General features: G+C 41.4%; 1 protein-coding gene across 1 annotated transcript in view; it reads right to left on the bottom strand.

Annotated features, from left to right (window-relative positions):
• Positions 1-17,196, bottom strand: part of HKDC1 (hexokinase domain containing 1) — a 34,948-nt gene extending 17,752 nt beyond the window's left edge. Inside the window, exons 1-7 of the mRNA XM_045023853.1 lie at positions 17,103-17,196; positions 9,025-9,187; positions 3,697-3,845; positions 3,487-3,606; positions 2,443-2,538; positions 1,428-1,527; positions 21-204 (exon numbers count right to left, since the gene is read on the bottom strand). Coding sequence (XP_044879788.1) covers positions 21-204; positions 1,428-1,527; positions 2,443-2,538; positions 3,487-3,606; positions 3,697-3,845; positions 9,025-9,187; positions 17,103-17,165 — 875 coding nt within the window. The 5' untranslated portion in view covers positions 17,166-17,196. The remainder of the gene's footprint in view (positions 1-20; positions 205-1,427; positions 1,528-2,442; positions 2,539-3,486; positions 3,607-3,696; positions 3,846-9,024; positions 9,188-17,102) is intronic.
• Positions 17,197-17,630: the final 434 nt, after the last annotated feature.

Here is a 17,630-nt window from a genome sequence, read left to right as displayed (position 1 = left end):
GAAGGAGGAACAATACTTACAGTTGTTTTCCAGGATTGATAGATCCCAAGTCAATCTCCCTGTCAAACTCAGTCCTGAGATCATCCAGTGACCCATCGTCTCCAAAGGCTCCCCACTCAGTGTTAATGCACATCCTCCCCTCATCACCTTCCACCAGATCAATGTTACTCATTTCTTCCATGTAGCAGGCATTCGTGCCAGTTCCTGAGTGTATCAGAAAGAAACAAATTTACTCATGAAGAATTAATTGAAAATACATTTTAGAATTAGATTCAATATTTCCTTTACCAGAAAATGTACTTTCATTAAGTTACATGTTATCCTATACAAAACCTGTATCTGAAACCTGTTAAATAACCATTGAATATCAAGGAAATAGTGAATGAATGAAATGAACTGAATATAAGGGCTGAGTCATTCAAAATATTTGTGCTATTTCATATTCACTCATATATGACAGTTTAAAAAAATAAAATTAGGAAAATGTGAAGCGGACATGTTATGAAAAGAGTATATGATTCTTGTTGGGAAAGGTGAGAAGAGGTTTTCCTTCTCTGGACAAAAATACATGGATTTTCTATAGCATTAGCAGAAACATTTATTTTGTAGATCAGAATCTCCTGAAAGAATTGGATAGAAACACAACTATAGCCTCCTTTATTATTTGATGATCTATCTGTATATGAACAGGATGGAAATTCCTTAACATTATGGACCTCTCACTTCCTGACAGTATAAACTATAAACAATGTCATTTTTAAGCACGATTGTTGCAGTCATCAAAAGGCTTGAAAAGACTAACTGTAATGAAACATTTTCCAAACAGCTGGCCAAAAAAAAAAGAAAAAGAAAGAAAAACAGCTGTTCACCGTGGGTCTGACCCCAAGAGCTCTCCAATGTCTCAGAACTTGCCAATGTTGTCTTGTCTTTATTTTTTTCTTAACAGAACTAAATATGTACATGCAGAGGTAAAATTTTAGGATATATTGAATTGTCCCAAGGTTAGGCAGAAGTCACTAGAAGAAAGACAGACAGACAGACAGGCATCTGTGTAAGAAAAAGAGTAAGTAGAAGCATTCAGGAAGTGATCATTTGTAAAAGATCCCAGGCAAAATAAAACAATACAAGTAGCTTCTTTTTAAAATATAAATTTGTACAGTATATAAGATGACAACACTCATTTTACTGATTTAGGACTAAAAAAATTTTATTTGCAATTTTTTGGCTCTGCAGGTGGTGTCACTTAAATGTTTACTTCCATTTTGTATCCAAAAGTGAGAGACTAGTGCTTGACAATCCAATCTTTTATGTTTTTAATTTTCAAATAGTTTATTTTTGAATTGTGAAGTTGAAAATGCCTCCATCCCCCAGATTTGCTAAAATCATAAGCCTGCTTTTTCAACCCTGCTTTAATAAAATAAAATTACCTATTATGATGCCAACTTCACAGCGCTGATCATCATATCCACAGGTCATCATTGTTCCCACTGTATCATTTACCAGTGCTAAAACATCTACATCAACATCCTAAGAAAATAAAGACCACTAGTAAATAGAAAAACATTTACACCCTTCCTTATAGTTAAGTAACAGTGTTTAGACCTCTTAAAGTTAGTCAATGTGACTAAGATTAATTTATTTCAATGGTATTTAAGCATATGCTTAATAAGGATGGACTTAAACACATGCATAAGCGCTTTGCTGAATCAAGGCCAGAATCTTCAATTGTTCTCCCATTCCCTCCAATCCACCAGTCCATAGTCAAGAAATTAAAGAAAAACAAAAGCTCCAATTCTGATGCGATGGCACCAAAGATCACCATGCAAGTCACTAAGAACGAGGTTCAGGTATCCTTACTCATGTGAAGTGGCACCTTATTTCTTGCATAGCCCCACTGAAGCCAAAGGGAATTTGAGGGAGTAAAGAGCTACTCAACCTAAGTAAGTGCACCAGACTCAGGCCCTAATTAACAAAACATTCATGTCAGAGCTGCACAGGTTCTTGCTGATGTCAGTGACACTAATACACAGACAGAGAACAAATGAAAAGCAGAGCTGGGTTTTTTGCCATGTTCGAAACAGTGAAATATAGTATATGCTAAAAGGAGGTCAAACAATTTTTTTTTCATATTTTGTAAATATTACAAGGGACAGAGAAGGTGTAAAGGAAACTAGCTTTTTAAAGCGCCATTGAATACGTAAAGGAGAATGCTAAAAATTAGGTTTTAATTATGTTTCATTACTAATTTTAAAATGTAATCAAACATCCCACAGTTAGTACTTTTTATTGCAAGTACAGCAAAGTCAAGCACAAATAAACTATCCTTTAAGACTATAAAAATATGTAAGCTATCCTTCATTACCAAACATAGGCTATTTATTTCTATATGATGAAATGATTTTATTCTATTTATTATTAAGACTTCTGCACTATAAAACTTGCCTTATGCTTTCTGAGGGCACGGCGCAGAGAGCTGATCACATCTGTCTCCTGCACTCCTCGTACCTTAAAGTACTTTGTCCAGGAAAGCAGCACACCCTTTAAAAATATTCAATGTATGTTACAAATTTTAAAATAACATTTAGCATTAATAACTACAGAAGCAGTAGACAATAGAATATATTCTATCATTGGCTTTTGGAGAATTTCACTGCCACTACTTCATGTGTAAGAATTTGAGCAGAAGTAGCAGAATCACCCATTGGCAATCCACTGGGATGCGGAGTAAAGGTCTTTTCATATAAGCAGCCTTGTCAACTATAGCCACCACCAAAAATACTACAGAAGTGGTCAAAATAAGACCCTGATCCTGTTAACAAGTATGCACATGTTTCGCTTTAAGCATGAGTAGTCCTATAGACCTCAATGGGCCTACTCACATACTTAAAGTGAAACATGTGCATAGCCTTTGCAATGTCAGGGCCTAATACACTAACTTCTTATTTTAAGAGAGGTAGCAAAAAACAGGCAATCAAATAAAGGCAGCCATTGCAGCTTCTGTTCCCACCCACCATATGCTATCTGATTATTTCAATCATGTGTCCCCCAGTATTTCAAATCTACTAGAAATATCACAAACAAGAGGGATTAAAATATAAGCCTGCTTTATAGCACAGAAATACGTCTTTTGAAATCCATGTAGTATTTTCTATCAGCTGAGTAGATTGTTATTTAAATCCTGTATTGACACATAAAAGAAGAGTTTTAGTTTACTGCTTCAGTTGCACTGAAATAGGATAACTAATCCTTGCGATCTACTTCAGCACATAATTGTGATTCCCACTTCTTCCTCTTGTAGGTTTATAACACTATGCAGAGTGTGTAGGGTAATATGAAACTTGGTTGAACTATGAATATTTTTCTTCCTCAGAAAGCCACACAAAGGTTACTTTTTCCTACACTGCCATATGTTAACAATCCTTTCAAAAATTCTCTCTGAGTTCTACTACTATGATATAGCTACCAATAATATTTTTTTAATCTCACCTCTTCTAATTTAGTCTGTATGCAAGGAAAAGAAAATGTAAACCCAAGAGGGAATTTCTTATGTTTTATGTTTTTGGTCTCCATGAAATCTGCCAGACAGTCAGCGACATAATCAAATAGCTGTATAAAAGAGAAAGAACAGGACAGGTCAATAGCGTCAATTATATTCAACACAGAAAGCCATTCCACAGAGGAAAATGCACCACGTACTTCTGTTCCATTCCCATGTGTGATCTCCTTTGGGGTTGGGTAGAACTGGCTCTCCATTTGAACATTCTGCTTCCCATCTTCAGACACTTTCACTTTTAAGACTCGAAACTTGGAGCCACCAAGATCTAGAGCAAGAAAATCCCCCTTTTCTGCAATAAAAACAATAAAGGTTACTTACTACTACAGCAGCATACAGTAATGTGAAGCATGACCTGAAGACATATTTAAGGTAAGTGCTTGGGATAATGAATGTACATTATCAATCATTTGGAGCAGAATTGTTGCCAGTAGTTAAAGGAATCGGAGCAGTGAATAAATTCTTTAGCTCTTCACTAGATTCTGCAATGAAAATAAGGACTATTGTAGGGTGTGGTATGAATAGTTGTAGGCCATATTGGAAATGCAGTCCTATTGAAAAAAAATCAACAGAACTACACACGTGCTTCGACTTGGACACATGGTTAAGTGACTTCCTGAATTAGGGCCCTAGTGTCGAGTGTAGGGGAGGGATGATGATCTCTCCTTGAATTTGAAGCAAGCTGATATATTCCACAAAGGGGATCGAGGCGAAAATGCTTGTGTAATAGTTTGACATTCAACATTTCATTTTATTATATATTAACTGTCTCCCTTGCTTTTGTTTATTTTCCTTTCCCTTCCTTAGCTCCATTGCTCTGAATAGCAGCAGAAAGACCTGATAGGTAGGTGGAGGGCCAGTGCAGTCCCTTCCCAGGCAGAGTGAAACTGCATAGGCCATATTGGGTATGTCTACTCTGCAGCTGGGAGCAAGCCTCCCAGCCCAGGCAGACAGACTCACTCCTGCTAGGGGGCTCAAGCTAGAGCACTAAAAATAACCGTCTGGATGTTGCAGTGAAGGCTGCAGCTCAGACTTTCAAGCTCACCCGACCCCCTTGGCTTCAGAGCCTGAGCTGATGTTTTTAGTGGACTAGCTCAAATTCAACCAGTGAGTCTATCTACCAGGGCTAGAGGCTTGCTCCCACCTGTAGTGTACACATCTTCCCCAAACAGCACTGCCTGCACCTCTCTATCCCACTAACAAATTTTCTCCAATAATTCCCCTCTACCCAGAACCTTCACATATGAAATTTCAACAAAAATGAATTTTTAAAGTATTACTTATTTATTTTTAACTAAGTTGTTTTGGAGGAGTTTGGAAGTTAAACTTGGCCTTATGAAACCATCAGACAGCTAGAGCTTGTCAAAATTCACACCGTAGACATTTTTCATCAAAAAATTAAATTTAAAAAAGTAAAAAACCCTATTTGCCCCCCCTTCTCTCACTCTCAGACCCTTACCCACAGGAGTTTGTGTAGCCGTATGTGACCTAAACTCCATGCCAGACTGAGATTTTATTGGCTCTGACATTGAAAAGCAAAGCCAGAAATATACCTCAGTAATTCTATGGGCTGGTATCATGAAGGAAAGGAGATAAACTGGATTAGTCAGTAAACTATGACACTAGTCAGGAAATTAAGAGCTGAATGACTAAAATTAATGGCGTGCTATTAAATGAGAACTATTTCAAAGAGTGAAGCTCAAGGTGCAGATATTCTGAAAGTTAATTATAACAGCACACTTGAAAATTTAAACAAATTCCAATCACCTCAGAATCTGCCGGAAGTTTTGTCTGCAGAGAAAACTGGTCTGTTCCAGTAATCAATGGAGAATTCAGGGAGAGTGCAAAAACGGCGTTACGCAAGACATAGTTTAACAGTAAGGTACCTCACAATGTGACATATCAACAAGTCCTTGACACCAGAGAGAGAGGGACTGTTATCTGCCAGGAGAAACTGCCTAGAGTTGGCCTTGAGACAAGAGAAGTTTTGAAACAGTAATGAGACAATCGCTGAAATCAGATATCCTCTGAAGCGACTTCGGAATTTCAGGACGGGCTGAGTGTCATTTTAAAGCTATGAAAAGCCAAGGGATAACAGGCCTTACTCCATGATTTACTTTTCTGTTTTGGTGCTGGGAGACAGAGCAAGCTCTAATTTCCAGCAGGGTGACCTCTCACCCGGTACAAGACCCCACAAATGCCCCTCATTTCAAGGAGCAGCACTGATCTTAATCCCACAGTTATCTATGTTCCCTACAAATTTGCTATCTCCACTTTTATTGTTGAAAATTATCTATCATCAGAAAAAGAGCCATGGAACTGAGGTGACAGGAAGAAGGATTATTCACATGAAAGGGATACAGCCTCACATCATTTTAAATTTCTTGCATGAATAATTTGTGTCCCCCATTTTGGATCTGTAACTGGGTGGCTTGCTCTCGGGTTGGAGAGCCTGGGGCTAAGCCAGTCCTGATTCAAGGATGAGCCCCACACGAGAAGGCTCAGGTAATTCCATTATAAAGAGCAGCTGGGAGCTGCATGCGGGGGACATGCTCAGAGAGAACAGACTCTGCTAGGAGTGAGCAGGTTCCAGCAGAGTCCTGGGATTCTGGACTAAGGGTATGACTACAGAGCAATTAAACACCTGTGGCTGGCCCAGGTTAGCTGCCTCAGGCTCTCTCAGCAGGCATTCGGGCACAGACTGGCACCAGAGCTTGGGGACCCCTCCCCGCCACAGGGTTCCAGAGCTCCAGCTCGAGCCTAAATATCTACACCACAATTAAACCACCCCACAGCCCATGCCCCATGAGCCTGAGTCAGCTGACCTGGGTCAGCTGCAGGTTAGACATACCCTAAGACTCCAACCAGGAAGGGCTGGAAGTCACCTGCTAATTCAGGAGAGACCCTGAGCAGGCAAGGAAGAGTGTGAAAGCTTTCCAGCCAGGGAGGCCTGGGAGTAGGAAGAGAACTGTTTGTTTGTGGGATTTGAATTTGGGATTTTGAGTTATTTTCTGTGAATAAACCCAGACCCCAAGGAGGGATATTTTGACCTCAGAAAAAGTATGTGGAGTCCATGTCAGGAGCCCTTTGAGGGAGAAATTATTAGCAGCCACCACAGAGGCACCCCTGGCCACGAGGCACTATGTCAGACCTGGAGTGCTGCATCTGGGCCTCGGCAGGCTGAGAAGTCTGCTTGTTCAGGGAGAGACTTCACCTTTCGTTAAGCCCGTTACAGTACTTACTGGAAAATAAAGAGCTTTAATATGCATGCTGGATAAAACAAATAGCAGCCAATCATGAGACAAACCACCAGGAGTCTCATCAGGATGTGTGAGAGGGAGACATTTAACAGGCTTTAACCACCAAATCCTATTAGTATTAATAGGTAGCAGGCAGCTAAAACTGTGCAGGAAACTGAAAATCAGCTCTCAGAAATTTAGGTAGAGATTGAAATTTTCCATAATAAACTCTGGTTTGAAGATGCAACCCTTTAAATATTGTGTGTGGCGGGGGTGGGGGTACTCAGAAGCTAAGGGTTTGGTAGTTGAGTGAACCCAAACCAATGCCTGCCTTCCAGAAGGAAGCTCTCCTGCTCCACCAGGCAGCAGCTAGCCCTGTCCCGCTGCGTGAGCATCACAAAGCCAATGTCTGCTAAAGGGAACCTGCTATGGCTGGCTTCTGCAAACTAAACAGAGCTGCTTTGGTAGGTTCAGTCTCCTTTGTCTGGTCAGTTCAATCATCATTCTGCATATCTCATTAGGGACTGAAGCACAGATTACCTCTTCAGTCAATTTGTTTGCTAGTGCATGGCTGATTTATTCCTGTTGCTGGAAATGAGGATTAATTCCATCAAATCTAATGAGCACTTTCCTGACAGAGTACATAGACTGTGTCGGGGAAAGCTCCTTCTGTGTACTGTAATTTTCACAATGTGGAAACCTATATTTTTAGAGATAAACACAGAGGTACAGAAGTCACTGACGGGAACCAAACTGCATAAGGGCTAAGTAGCCATGTCAGGAAATCATGGATCCGGGCGGGAGAGGGAGTTATTAGAACTGAAATACAATAGCTGGGGTTTAAGATGAAGGCTCCAGTCCTGCAGTGGGGTTCACTCCATCCCCTGTGTCCACTCCAAGCTCTGTTGAGTTCTGCATGTAGCCCCTCACAGGATCCAGGCCTCATCATACTGCACCATTCTGGCTTCAATTAATTTAAATATTTTTCCTCTTGTATATCCAACTCAAGAGGAAAAGCATCCATTTGCCTAAAGTTATACTCATCCTCAAAATGAAAACTTCATATTGTCTCCAAATTGCATTGATGTTACTGGACTGTAGAGGGTCCCCTCATCCTATTTAATCGCAGGTCCGGAGTTGGTTTGAGCACTGCTTCGTGCCAATGGCTAAGACTCGATTAGTATTTTTGTATTCAGTAAGATGAAGGTTTTTAGAGCTAGCTGAGTGTTGTCCTGATAAAAGCAAAACACACCCACACAAAAGGCATTGTATATATTCATGTCATCTGACGGCACATTGTACCTGAAAAATATTACGTGTGTTTAGACATTTTTGTTAATGAGCCACAATTATCTTCTCCATGAATGACAGCTACTCTAGAAAGCCATTTAGCTAGTTAATATTAATCCCCAGTCTTCTACTCTTCCTGCTGTGCTGCAGCTGAGCATTAACATCCCCTTGAAACCAAGGGAATGTTGGACTGTACCTGCACAGCTCACTCAACAGCTGAGCTGAGTTGTGCTTGGAACAGGGAGCAGCTTGTCACAGCGTAGTTGACCCTTCAAGGGGAGAGAGGCCTCAGCCCCAACTGTGACAGTTAAATCACCTCCCAAGGTAGAGAAAATGGGTCATGTGACCTAATTAGGCCTCTGGGATAAAAAATGGAGAGGCCTGGCTGGTGGGAGAGGGGAGAAACCAGAAGAGGAAGCAAGCTATGAGAACTGGTGCTCACTGGAGAGCAGGAGCACCCACAAAGGAGCCCAGGAAAGACTGGAGAGAACCTGAGAAGGACCAAAAGCCACTGGGCCCCAGTACTCCTGTGTCAAGGAGTGGAATCTCTCTTGGACCATCACAAATGCCCCTGGGAGGAGGGATGTGGGACTCCTAAACTAGTGAGACAAAGGGCTAGGACTGTGGGGCCAAAGGAGCTGTAGTTGATAAAAGACTGAATAAATAAGATCCCACAGAAGAGAATCTTATTGTAAAGATTCTGGTCTTAAGAGTTGAGCATTATTAACCATTGCAAAGAAACAAGAGGGAACTGAGGGCATGGTACCTGTAGGGCCACTCTAGGGCACAAGGGGGCACCTTGGGATGGCACCAACCCATCCACACAGGTTGAGACTGTTACAGAGCTCCAAATTCCAAATCCAAGATGCCTGGACATACTTTGTTGTAATCCATCAATTCCTTAAACCAAAGAAAAAGTAATAATGCACCAGGATCACTCACCAGACCCATCAGGAATCGACCGTACAAATGTTGGCAGCATTTTTACAGCAGCTGTTGGGTGTGCGTCTCTTTCCAGGCCCTTCACCATCTCTGCTTGGAAGCGCGTCATCACGTCAAGTAATACATCATCAGAAAGACGCATGTGGTAAAGGAACCTGTCAACCTGAATCAGGACAGTCAGAATATTATTTATGATGAAATATCACCTAGGGAGCCTGGCCTAGGATCAGGACCCTATTGTGCTATGTATTACACACACACACACACACACCCCCAAAAGATAGTCCCTGCCCCAAAGAGTTTACACTATAAGTACATAAGGGATGATTTATCTCTACTAGAAGTCACTAGAGCAGGATTTCTCTCACCATCATTAGTGTTCAGTTACACATAAAATGCTTCCTATATGCAACCACTAATCACAAGGGTTTTGTGCAGTGTCCTGAGCACAGAGTTTAGGACTAGGAACTCCTACATTCTAATCCCAAATCTGCTGCTGACTTCTGAATGACCTTGGGTAACTCACTTCACTACTCTGCCTCAATATACGTCTGTAAAATGGAGATGATTGTATGTACCTAACTTTCAGAGGTGGGAGAAATAGTTAAATGTTTATAAAGTGCTTTGTTAAGCACCATACATACATGTAAAATGGGTATTTACCCTGATCCTCTGATTCTATTAGATTTTCTATAACATTAGCTATAGTCATACGATATAGGCTTAGCCTGGTCCTGCCCCATTGAAACCAATAGCTAAATTTCCATGGACTTCAGTGTCAGAAGGAGGATGGCCTATATAAGAAATGCTTCAACCTATAAAATCTATTTGTAAAGACGTTTAACCCAGTATTAGTAAAATACTATCACAAAAAATATTAGTTATTTGTCCATCAGAAAAGGTCTGGCCTGTTCAATGGAAGATCCCAAGTCTTGGAGTTACACAGCTCTAACCAGAAATCAGCTGTTTTGTGCATTTTTTTTTCTCCTATATACATGTGTTTGGGCAACAAAGAACTGAACAGGAATAAAGACTTTAGCCATGTCTACATTACAGGGACTACAGTGGCATAGCTACAGCGTTGTAACAATGCTGGCATAGCCCTGTATTGTAGACGTTTTTCTGTTACTGCAGGAACACCATCTCCCTGAATGACAACAGCTAGATTGAAGGAAGCATTCTTCCCATTGACCTAGTTGCCACTACACCAGAAGTTAGGGTGGCATAGCTCATGGGTATGGATTTTTCACTGAGCACCATAGTTATGTTGACCTACATTTTAAGCGTAGACCAGGACGTTGTGCGACCTTAAGTCTCCCCACTCAGGACCAATTGATTCACCAATTCATGAGTCTCAAACAGTAGTCAAAAATTACTTACACTTGAATAGATTTGTGAATCTTTCAGAAGAATTAGGTGTTACTGGTGCTATTAGCTAGTCCTCTGTACCCAACTTTGCAAACTCCCCATCTCTCCCTATCACCAGCACCACTCTTTTTAAATGCTTACCTGGTCTCCTGTAGCTGCTCACATCCAGCCAAGCACACCAATATCTTTTGCCTATATTTGCTGCATGAGTGGTATGATCAAATCCTTACCAAGTATGTAAGGGGAAAGTTTGTGGCTTTTAAAAAAAATCTGCCTTAAATTTTAATTAGCATAGGACTTTAAAAATTAGGAGAAACATTTTACTATGTGTATTTTAATTTCTCTCTGGTCTGCTGAATTATAACACATATTTTCTTATGAGTGCTGTACTGATGGCCTTTCTGTTGTTTAGTCGTCACATTTATTGTTTTGACCAGATTAAAATATTTCTACATTGCATAGAGCAATGTTTACAGTTAAAGAAGGCCAAATATAGGTAACCCATCTGATGTTTGTGAACACACACACACACACACACACACACACACACACTTGCAGTTGTGAATGTTACAAGGAAGGTAATTGTTCTTACTTTCACATTTATACCATTATACATATCTGAGTTTTCAGAGAAGGAAGATTATCCTTTGATCATTTGAAAGGATGCATCTATAAATGTCATCTCAATCCAACCTTCTATTGACTTTCCTTGTACACTTAATGTAGTTCTTTCTATGTAATACATAAACAGAACATTCAGGCTGCAAAGGCAAGCACTCAAAAGTTAGGAAATGGTAAAATTAAGATCGTCTGTGAGACTTTAATTCAGCTCTCTTCTACACATGCATTATGATACCATCTTTAATTACATGATCACATACTTTATTCATTCCCCGTGGTCCCCTGCTTCATTTAGTGCAAAGAATCAACACTACTCACTTATAGTGTGTCTACACTTGAAATGCTACAGTGTTGTGTAGGTTTCCTTTCAGAACAAGGACTGATAGTTCAGACAGAGTGATCACTTTGTGAAAACACTTCACTTTCAAAAGATGAGCCTGGGAGCTTAAATTCATAACTCTGATAGACACTAAAAATCATGGACTGAGCAGAGACACTGGAATTATGGGTTATTACAACTATCCATAACCCACTAACCCCCTCTTCTTGTCCCACAACTGCAGACGTGTTAAGAGGCCACTCTACCTTGAAAGGCAGGGCCGGCTCTGGGGTTTTGCCACCCCAAGCGGCGGGAAAAAAAAAAAGCCGTGATCGCGATCAGCGGTAGCTCCACCGCGCCGCTTTCTTCTTCGGCAGCAGATCCTTCCCTCCGAGAGGGACAGAGGGACCCACCGCCAAATTGCCACCCAAGAGCCCGACGTGCTGCCCCTTCCCCTTGGCTGAGCTGGTGCCTGGAGCCAGCCCTGTTGAAAGGTCCCTTAAAATGTGGCTAAAGTAACTACTCATGCTAAACAACCTGTTCCACCTTGCATTTAGCTCTGACCTTCAGAGTACCTATCCCAGACATGAAGAGGAGCTCTGTGTGGCCTGAAAGCTTCTCTCTCTCACCAACAGAAGTTGGTCCAATAAAAGATGTTACCTCATCCACCTTGTCTCGCAAACATTAATAAATCTATCTTCACTTAACTCTTGTGAGGTAAAGCATTACCAGTCCCTATTTTACAGATGGGAAACTCAGGCACAGTGAGATTAAGGTCAAGATTATACTAATTTCAGGTGCCCCAGTATGGAGATGCCTATAGCCTTTTAGAATTGTATAGTACTATCTATGTTCGGAGCACAGTTCCCATTGACTTCAGTTTCAGCTGTGAATGTTCAGCAGTTCAGCAAATCAGATCTGATTGTCTCAAGGCAGGCACTCAGAAAATGAGGTGCACACATAATTATTGGCCATCTGTGAAGAGCTTGGTTTAAATGACTTGCCCAGCATAACACAGGAACTCTGTGGCACAGGGATAGAATTTTATTTTCTGGTGTGACATTCAACAGCCTTAACCATGACACAGGCCCCTGTCTCCCTCCACTGTTCTGTCTCATTCACTAGACACCTTTTACAGTTTCTGCAGCAAATGAGATGGGGTCCTACAGACAACAGCTTCATTCACTACACATCGCTAATTCATCCCAGAGCCCCATCCATCCTGTTCACTGAATGAGAACAGGGTCCCATGGAAAAAGTAGTATGTGAGCACAATTAAAACTCTATGCATCATATTGACACCCACATGGATCTTTAGCAGGGTTAGAATCATTAGAACCACTGCACAGATCTCTACCACCTGTCCTAACTGAAAGCAGTAGTAGGTTGGCATCCTCTGTGTGGGCCAGTCACTAGAAGATGAGCCACACGCTTTGCCAGTGGAGTTCATAGATATTTGCTGACTGCAGAGGAATGCTGACTCACAAACCCTTGATATTATTCCAGATTCTAACGGGAGAGTGTTCTAGTGGTTACAGGTGCTTATGCCCCTCTCCTGCTCCATTTGCCCTCATCCCTCTGCCCCACCCCATATCTGGCCCCTCTAGCCCCAGTTAGTGTTCCCACACCACTCAGCTCCCTATTCCAGTTCCCCTCCTTCACTCTACATACCACTCATCCCCCTGGCTGCTCACCACAGTCCCCACTCCCACGTCCGCCAGGCTAGGCACCCCATCCCTCTGCATTCCAATCAACTTATATTGATTAGGAATCGGCCTAAGAGAAACTAAAATAAGTCACACAAACCAAAATATGAGTATCTACCCAGGTGCTCGCACTGGTTTGACTAACACAGCAAAGGAAAAAGAACAAGGAGTACTTGCGGCACATTAGAGATTAACAAATTTATTTGGGCATAAGCTTTCATGGGTTAAAACCCACTTCATCAAATGCATGCAGTGGAAAATACAGTAGGAAGATATATATACACAGAGAACATTAAAAAATGGGTGTTGCCATACCAACTCTAACAAGACTAATCAATTAAAATGGGCCATTATCAGCAAGAGAAAAAACTTTTTGTAGTGATAATCAGATGAACTGCAGAACTGGAATTGATTTGCAAACTGGACACCATTAAATTAGGCTTGAATAAAGACTGGGAGTGGATGAGTCATTACACAAAGTAAAAACTATTTCCCATGCTAATTTTTCCCCTACTGTTACTCACACCTTCTTGTCAACTGTTGGAAATGGGCCATCCTGATTATCACTACCAACATTTTTTTTTCTCCTGCTGATAATAGCCCAGCTTAATTGATTAGTCTTGTTAGAGTTGGTATGGCAAGACCCATTTTTTCATGTTCTCTGTATATATATATATATATATATATATATATCTTCCTACTGTATTTTCCACTGCATGCATCCGATGAAGTGGGCTGTAGTCCACGAAAGCTTATGCTCAAATAAATGTGTTAGTCTCTAAGGTGCCACAAGGACTCCTTGTTCTTTTTGCTAATACAGACTAACACGGCTACCTCTCTGAAACCTGACAGCAAAGGAAGAATCTGTCATTTGTTTATATAGATTCCCTTCTTTTGCAGCATCCCTTCCAATTCTACCGGGTTGATGGTTTGCAAGCTAAGCTGGTGCTGGCAACACATTTCTGTGCTTGTGCAGAGCTGTCAGAGTGATGGCAGAGTATTACAAGCAGAAGTCTGTTTATACACAGAAAGGGCTTGGCAAAGCCATAGAGGATCAAGCTCTCTCCCACTCTGACACTTCCACCGTTCCTGGGCTCTCAGTGGGAGGAATCACTTTCAGGGTCAAGGTTCACTCTCCTTGCCCAGTCAAATCCAGGCTTTTCTGAACAGTCAATCAGCAAGTGTGCTAAGCCTTTCCCCACCCCCTCCAGCTTCTAAAATTCATTTCCAACTTACCTTGCTAAGTTACATATTTTTGCACCAGAGAGCTAAGCCACTGATTTACAGCACAGGTGGATTGTACCCAAAGGCCATCTCAGCCTTGCCTATGGCAGCATAACCATACGATTTAAATAGGACCTAGTGCTGTGAGGTGCTGAATGACGCCTGGAATGGTGAGCACTGGACCAATGGGAGCTGAGTGTGCTCTCCTCCTCAGGAGGAGCAGGTCCATAGGGAACCAAAGGCTGATTTCTTTTCCATCTTTGGAGTTATCTGTTTTAAACTGCAGCCCTACTTTAGCTGTCTGAGCTGTTTCCTGGCCATTGGCCATGAAAGGGGTTCAACAGTGGAGATTGGAGAGTGCTTGTACAGCAAGTCATGGTAAAGTAATGGTGAGCCGCTAAGAGGCAGTTTCATTTAAATGGGATTGGGAATTGATTGGCCTGTTCTATTGCCAGATATCGATATTTGCATGGACCATTTCTGGAAACTAAATGACTCATTCACAGTCCCATTTAAAACCAATGAGCCAAAGTTATCCAAATCACAAGATGAAAATCCAGATAAGAAACAGGCAAATCTATCAGGTGCAGCCAGGACACTGGGAATAAATTTAGAAATTTATCATCTAAACGAGAGATTGCTGAAAACATTATATTGAAATATGTTTTAAGATAAAGGGAAAGGGCAAGTTCTCTAAGGCACTCCCATCTCTCTCCCTCACACACACACTATTTTCTCCAGAGACGCTGATAAGTCTCTGACAGAACTATCTGAATAGTGATAAAAAAGTTATTACATCTGTCCTTTTGCAGAGGTCACCCCCTGATCATCAGCTGCCTTTAGAAAAAAACAAATTAAGGTGTGTGTGTACGTGCTTGTTAGGCTTAATGTGTATTCTAGTTGCATTTTCTCTGGCTCAGTTTGGACAATCACCCTGTTTAGCAGCAGACTGTGGGCAAGCATAAACCCTTTAGGAGCATCTGCACTTAAGATAAGGGAGCCCTTCAAAACAAAACATTCCAGAAAGACCAAGCACAGCCTCCTGGGATCTCTAAACTGCTTTACAACCAAAGCAAGGTCATACCATTAAGTGGTTTGATTATAAAGATAGGGACCTTCATAAGATCAGGAAAATCTCTATAGAAAGTAAAATTCTATCTAACAAGCTCCCTCTCATCCCATTGGACCAACACAGCCCTTATGTTCAGTGTCTTGCCTTTCCTATGAAACTGTCATTGTAGCAGTGATGAGCTGAGGAGGGCTCTGGAGTCTCCCCACATCTTTGGTTAATGAAAAATCAGCAGTACAAGAGACAGCTTATATCTGGGCGCCATAAAAATACTTCCAAGTGGTTGGCTTTGATTGCAGCAAGTAGCAGGCTGCTTTTTTTTTTTTTTTTTGTCACTCCCAGAAACCTGACAATGGCTTGACTCTTCCATTAAAACTGTACATCAATAAACTCAGGGTATTTTCCAGGAAAAAAAATAAACACAATTCCAGGAAACATGCTGTTTCAAGTGCCATTGCTTGCTTCCTTAGTTATGATCATGAAAAAATGTTGGAACACAAACTGAGGTTTATCACAGACTAAGGGGAAAATCTGAGATTTAGCGCTGCTTGTTAAGAGATAGGCAGCATGTTACCTATTGCAATGTCCACTCATCCTCTTTCTAAAAGGAAGGACATTTAGAGAGCACCCAGCAAGCCCTTCCAGAAGAAGGCACTCTATTTTTCGCAGGGGTGGGGGGGTGATCCAACCTTGTTCTGTTGCTGGACTAGCCCAGTGGTGGGGCTTACATCACTCATGGGGATCTTGGCTCATTTCCTCTTGCTCCTTTGCTTAACAGCCCACTCTTGCTTCTGGTTTGCTCATGTATCTTAACAGCCATTCTTCCAGCTCATTAGCGAGAGTGGCAATGACAGGGCCCAAAGGGAGTCTAGATCCCTCTTCTCCAGAGACAGATGGCCACAACGTGAGGGTGAGGTGGTGTTAGGTCAGGAGGTGGGAAATCTGGGGTTTAACAGAGATGCAGAAGACTAACTCAAGGAGCATGCAGAGTGTGTAAGGGTTTTATGCTGCAGTGCCATAAGCCCACATACCAGCGCTTTGCCAAGAGACTAGACTTTGCTATCTGCTGTGTACCCAAGGCAGGGCACCATCAGCTAGTTTGTTCACACATCAAAAGCTTAAAGTCTGGTCTGTCTAGGACGTCAGTGTTTACAAATCTGAGTTTTAATTAACAATAATCAAACATCTTGGCTGAGATTTTCAAAGCCAGCTAGAAGATCTGGACATAAAAACTTTCCCATTAAAATGAACAGGAGTTGTGTGTCCAAATGCCCCTGGGCCCGATCCAAAGCCCGCTGAGGACAATGGGCGTCTTTTCATTGGTGTCAGTGAACTTTGACTCAGACCCCTCCTCAGTTTTGAAAACCTCAACCTCATTGTCTAAATCAAAGTGACAATGCAACCAAACAAGAGTGCAGGTTTCTCATACTGTGCTTCACTACAGCACTATGCCGGAGAGCACTTTGTTCTTGAGCATTTTGAAAAAGAAGCCTCAGAGCTAATATTGTAGTCTTCCCTTATTGAAGATTATTTACACATTCACTATATACAGAGTTTTGTTTCCTAGCGCTATTCCACGTTTATCAGATCTGAAGACTAAAGGAAAACAGGACTGTTTTAAAGTCCAAAGATTTACCAACCCTTTGATCTCCACCTCTTTGCCAGGAGCATACTACACAGCATCCACACTCTTTTTTGCTCAGGCAGTAAAATAGTCTCTGCTCTCCTGTAACCCACATCAATCTTACCAACAAATAAATTTGGACCTTACCTTTTTGATTTGATCTTCTTTTAGTTTTGTAAAATAAAAAGCTAATAAATGCACAGCAAACATTTTCTTGAAGCTTATTGGTGCTTCAGTGGTGACTGAGCTGCTGTGAATAATTAATTCCAAAGTGGCAGATCTTATTCATGAGCTAAGTGTTAGAAAGACTTCAACAAAGCCATTTCCCCAGAGTGAGATATTAGAGCTCCTGCGAAATCAAGTCCAGGACTTAATCCATTCAGTTTGGTTGGTTCAATGATTAAACTTCAGTCTGTCTCTCTCTCTTCCCCACCCCCAGCCAGTCCCTCCCTTCCCCTGATACAAACTTTATTGTCTAATAGTAAGCATCTGGCTAGCTGCCAAGGTGAAGGGGGGAAAAAAGATGCGTATTAGCCCATTCAGGAATTTTTACCACTTAACAATCCAGTTACTATGCAATGCTCTTTGCTTAACCCAGCACCATCTTGTGCAGCATTTGACAGACTTCCACAAGAATGTGACAAACACAAGCTGCTTCAATGAACTTTAGATCAC

The sequence above is a fragment of the Mauremys mutica genome, chromosome 7, assembly GCF_020497125.1.
Source record: "Mauremys mutica isolate MM-2020 ecotype Southern chromosome 7, ASM2049712v1, whole genome shotgun sequence".
Classification (NCBI taxonomy): Eukaryota; Metazoa; Chordata; order Testudines; family Geoemydidae; genus Mauremys; species Mauremys mutica.
This window is presented reverse-complemented; position numbering and strand designations above follow the sequence as displayed.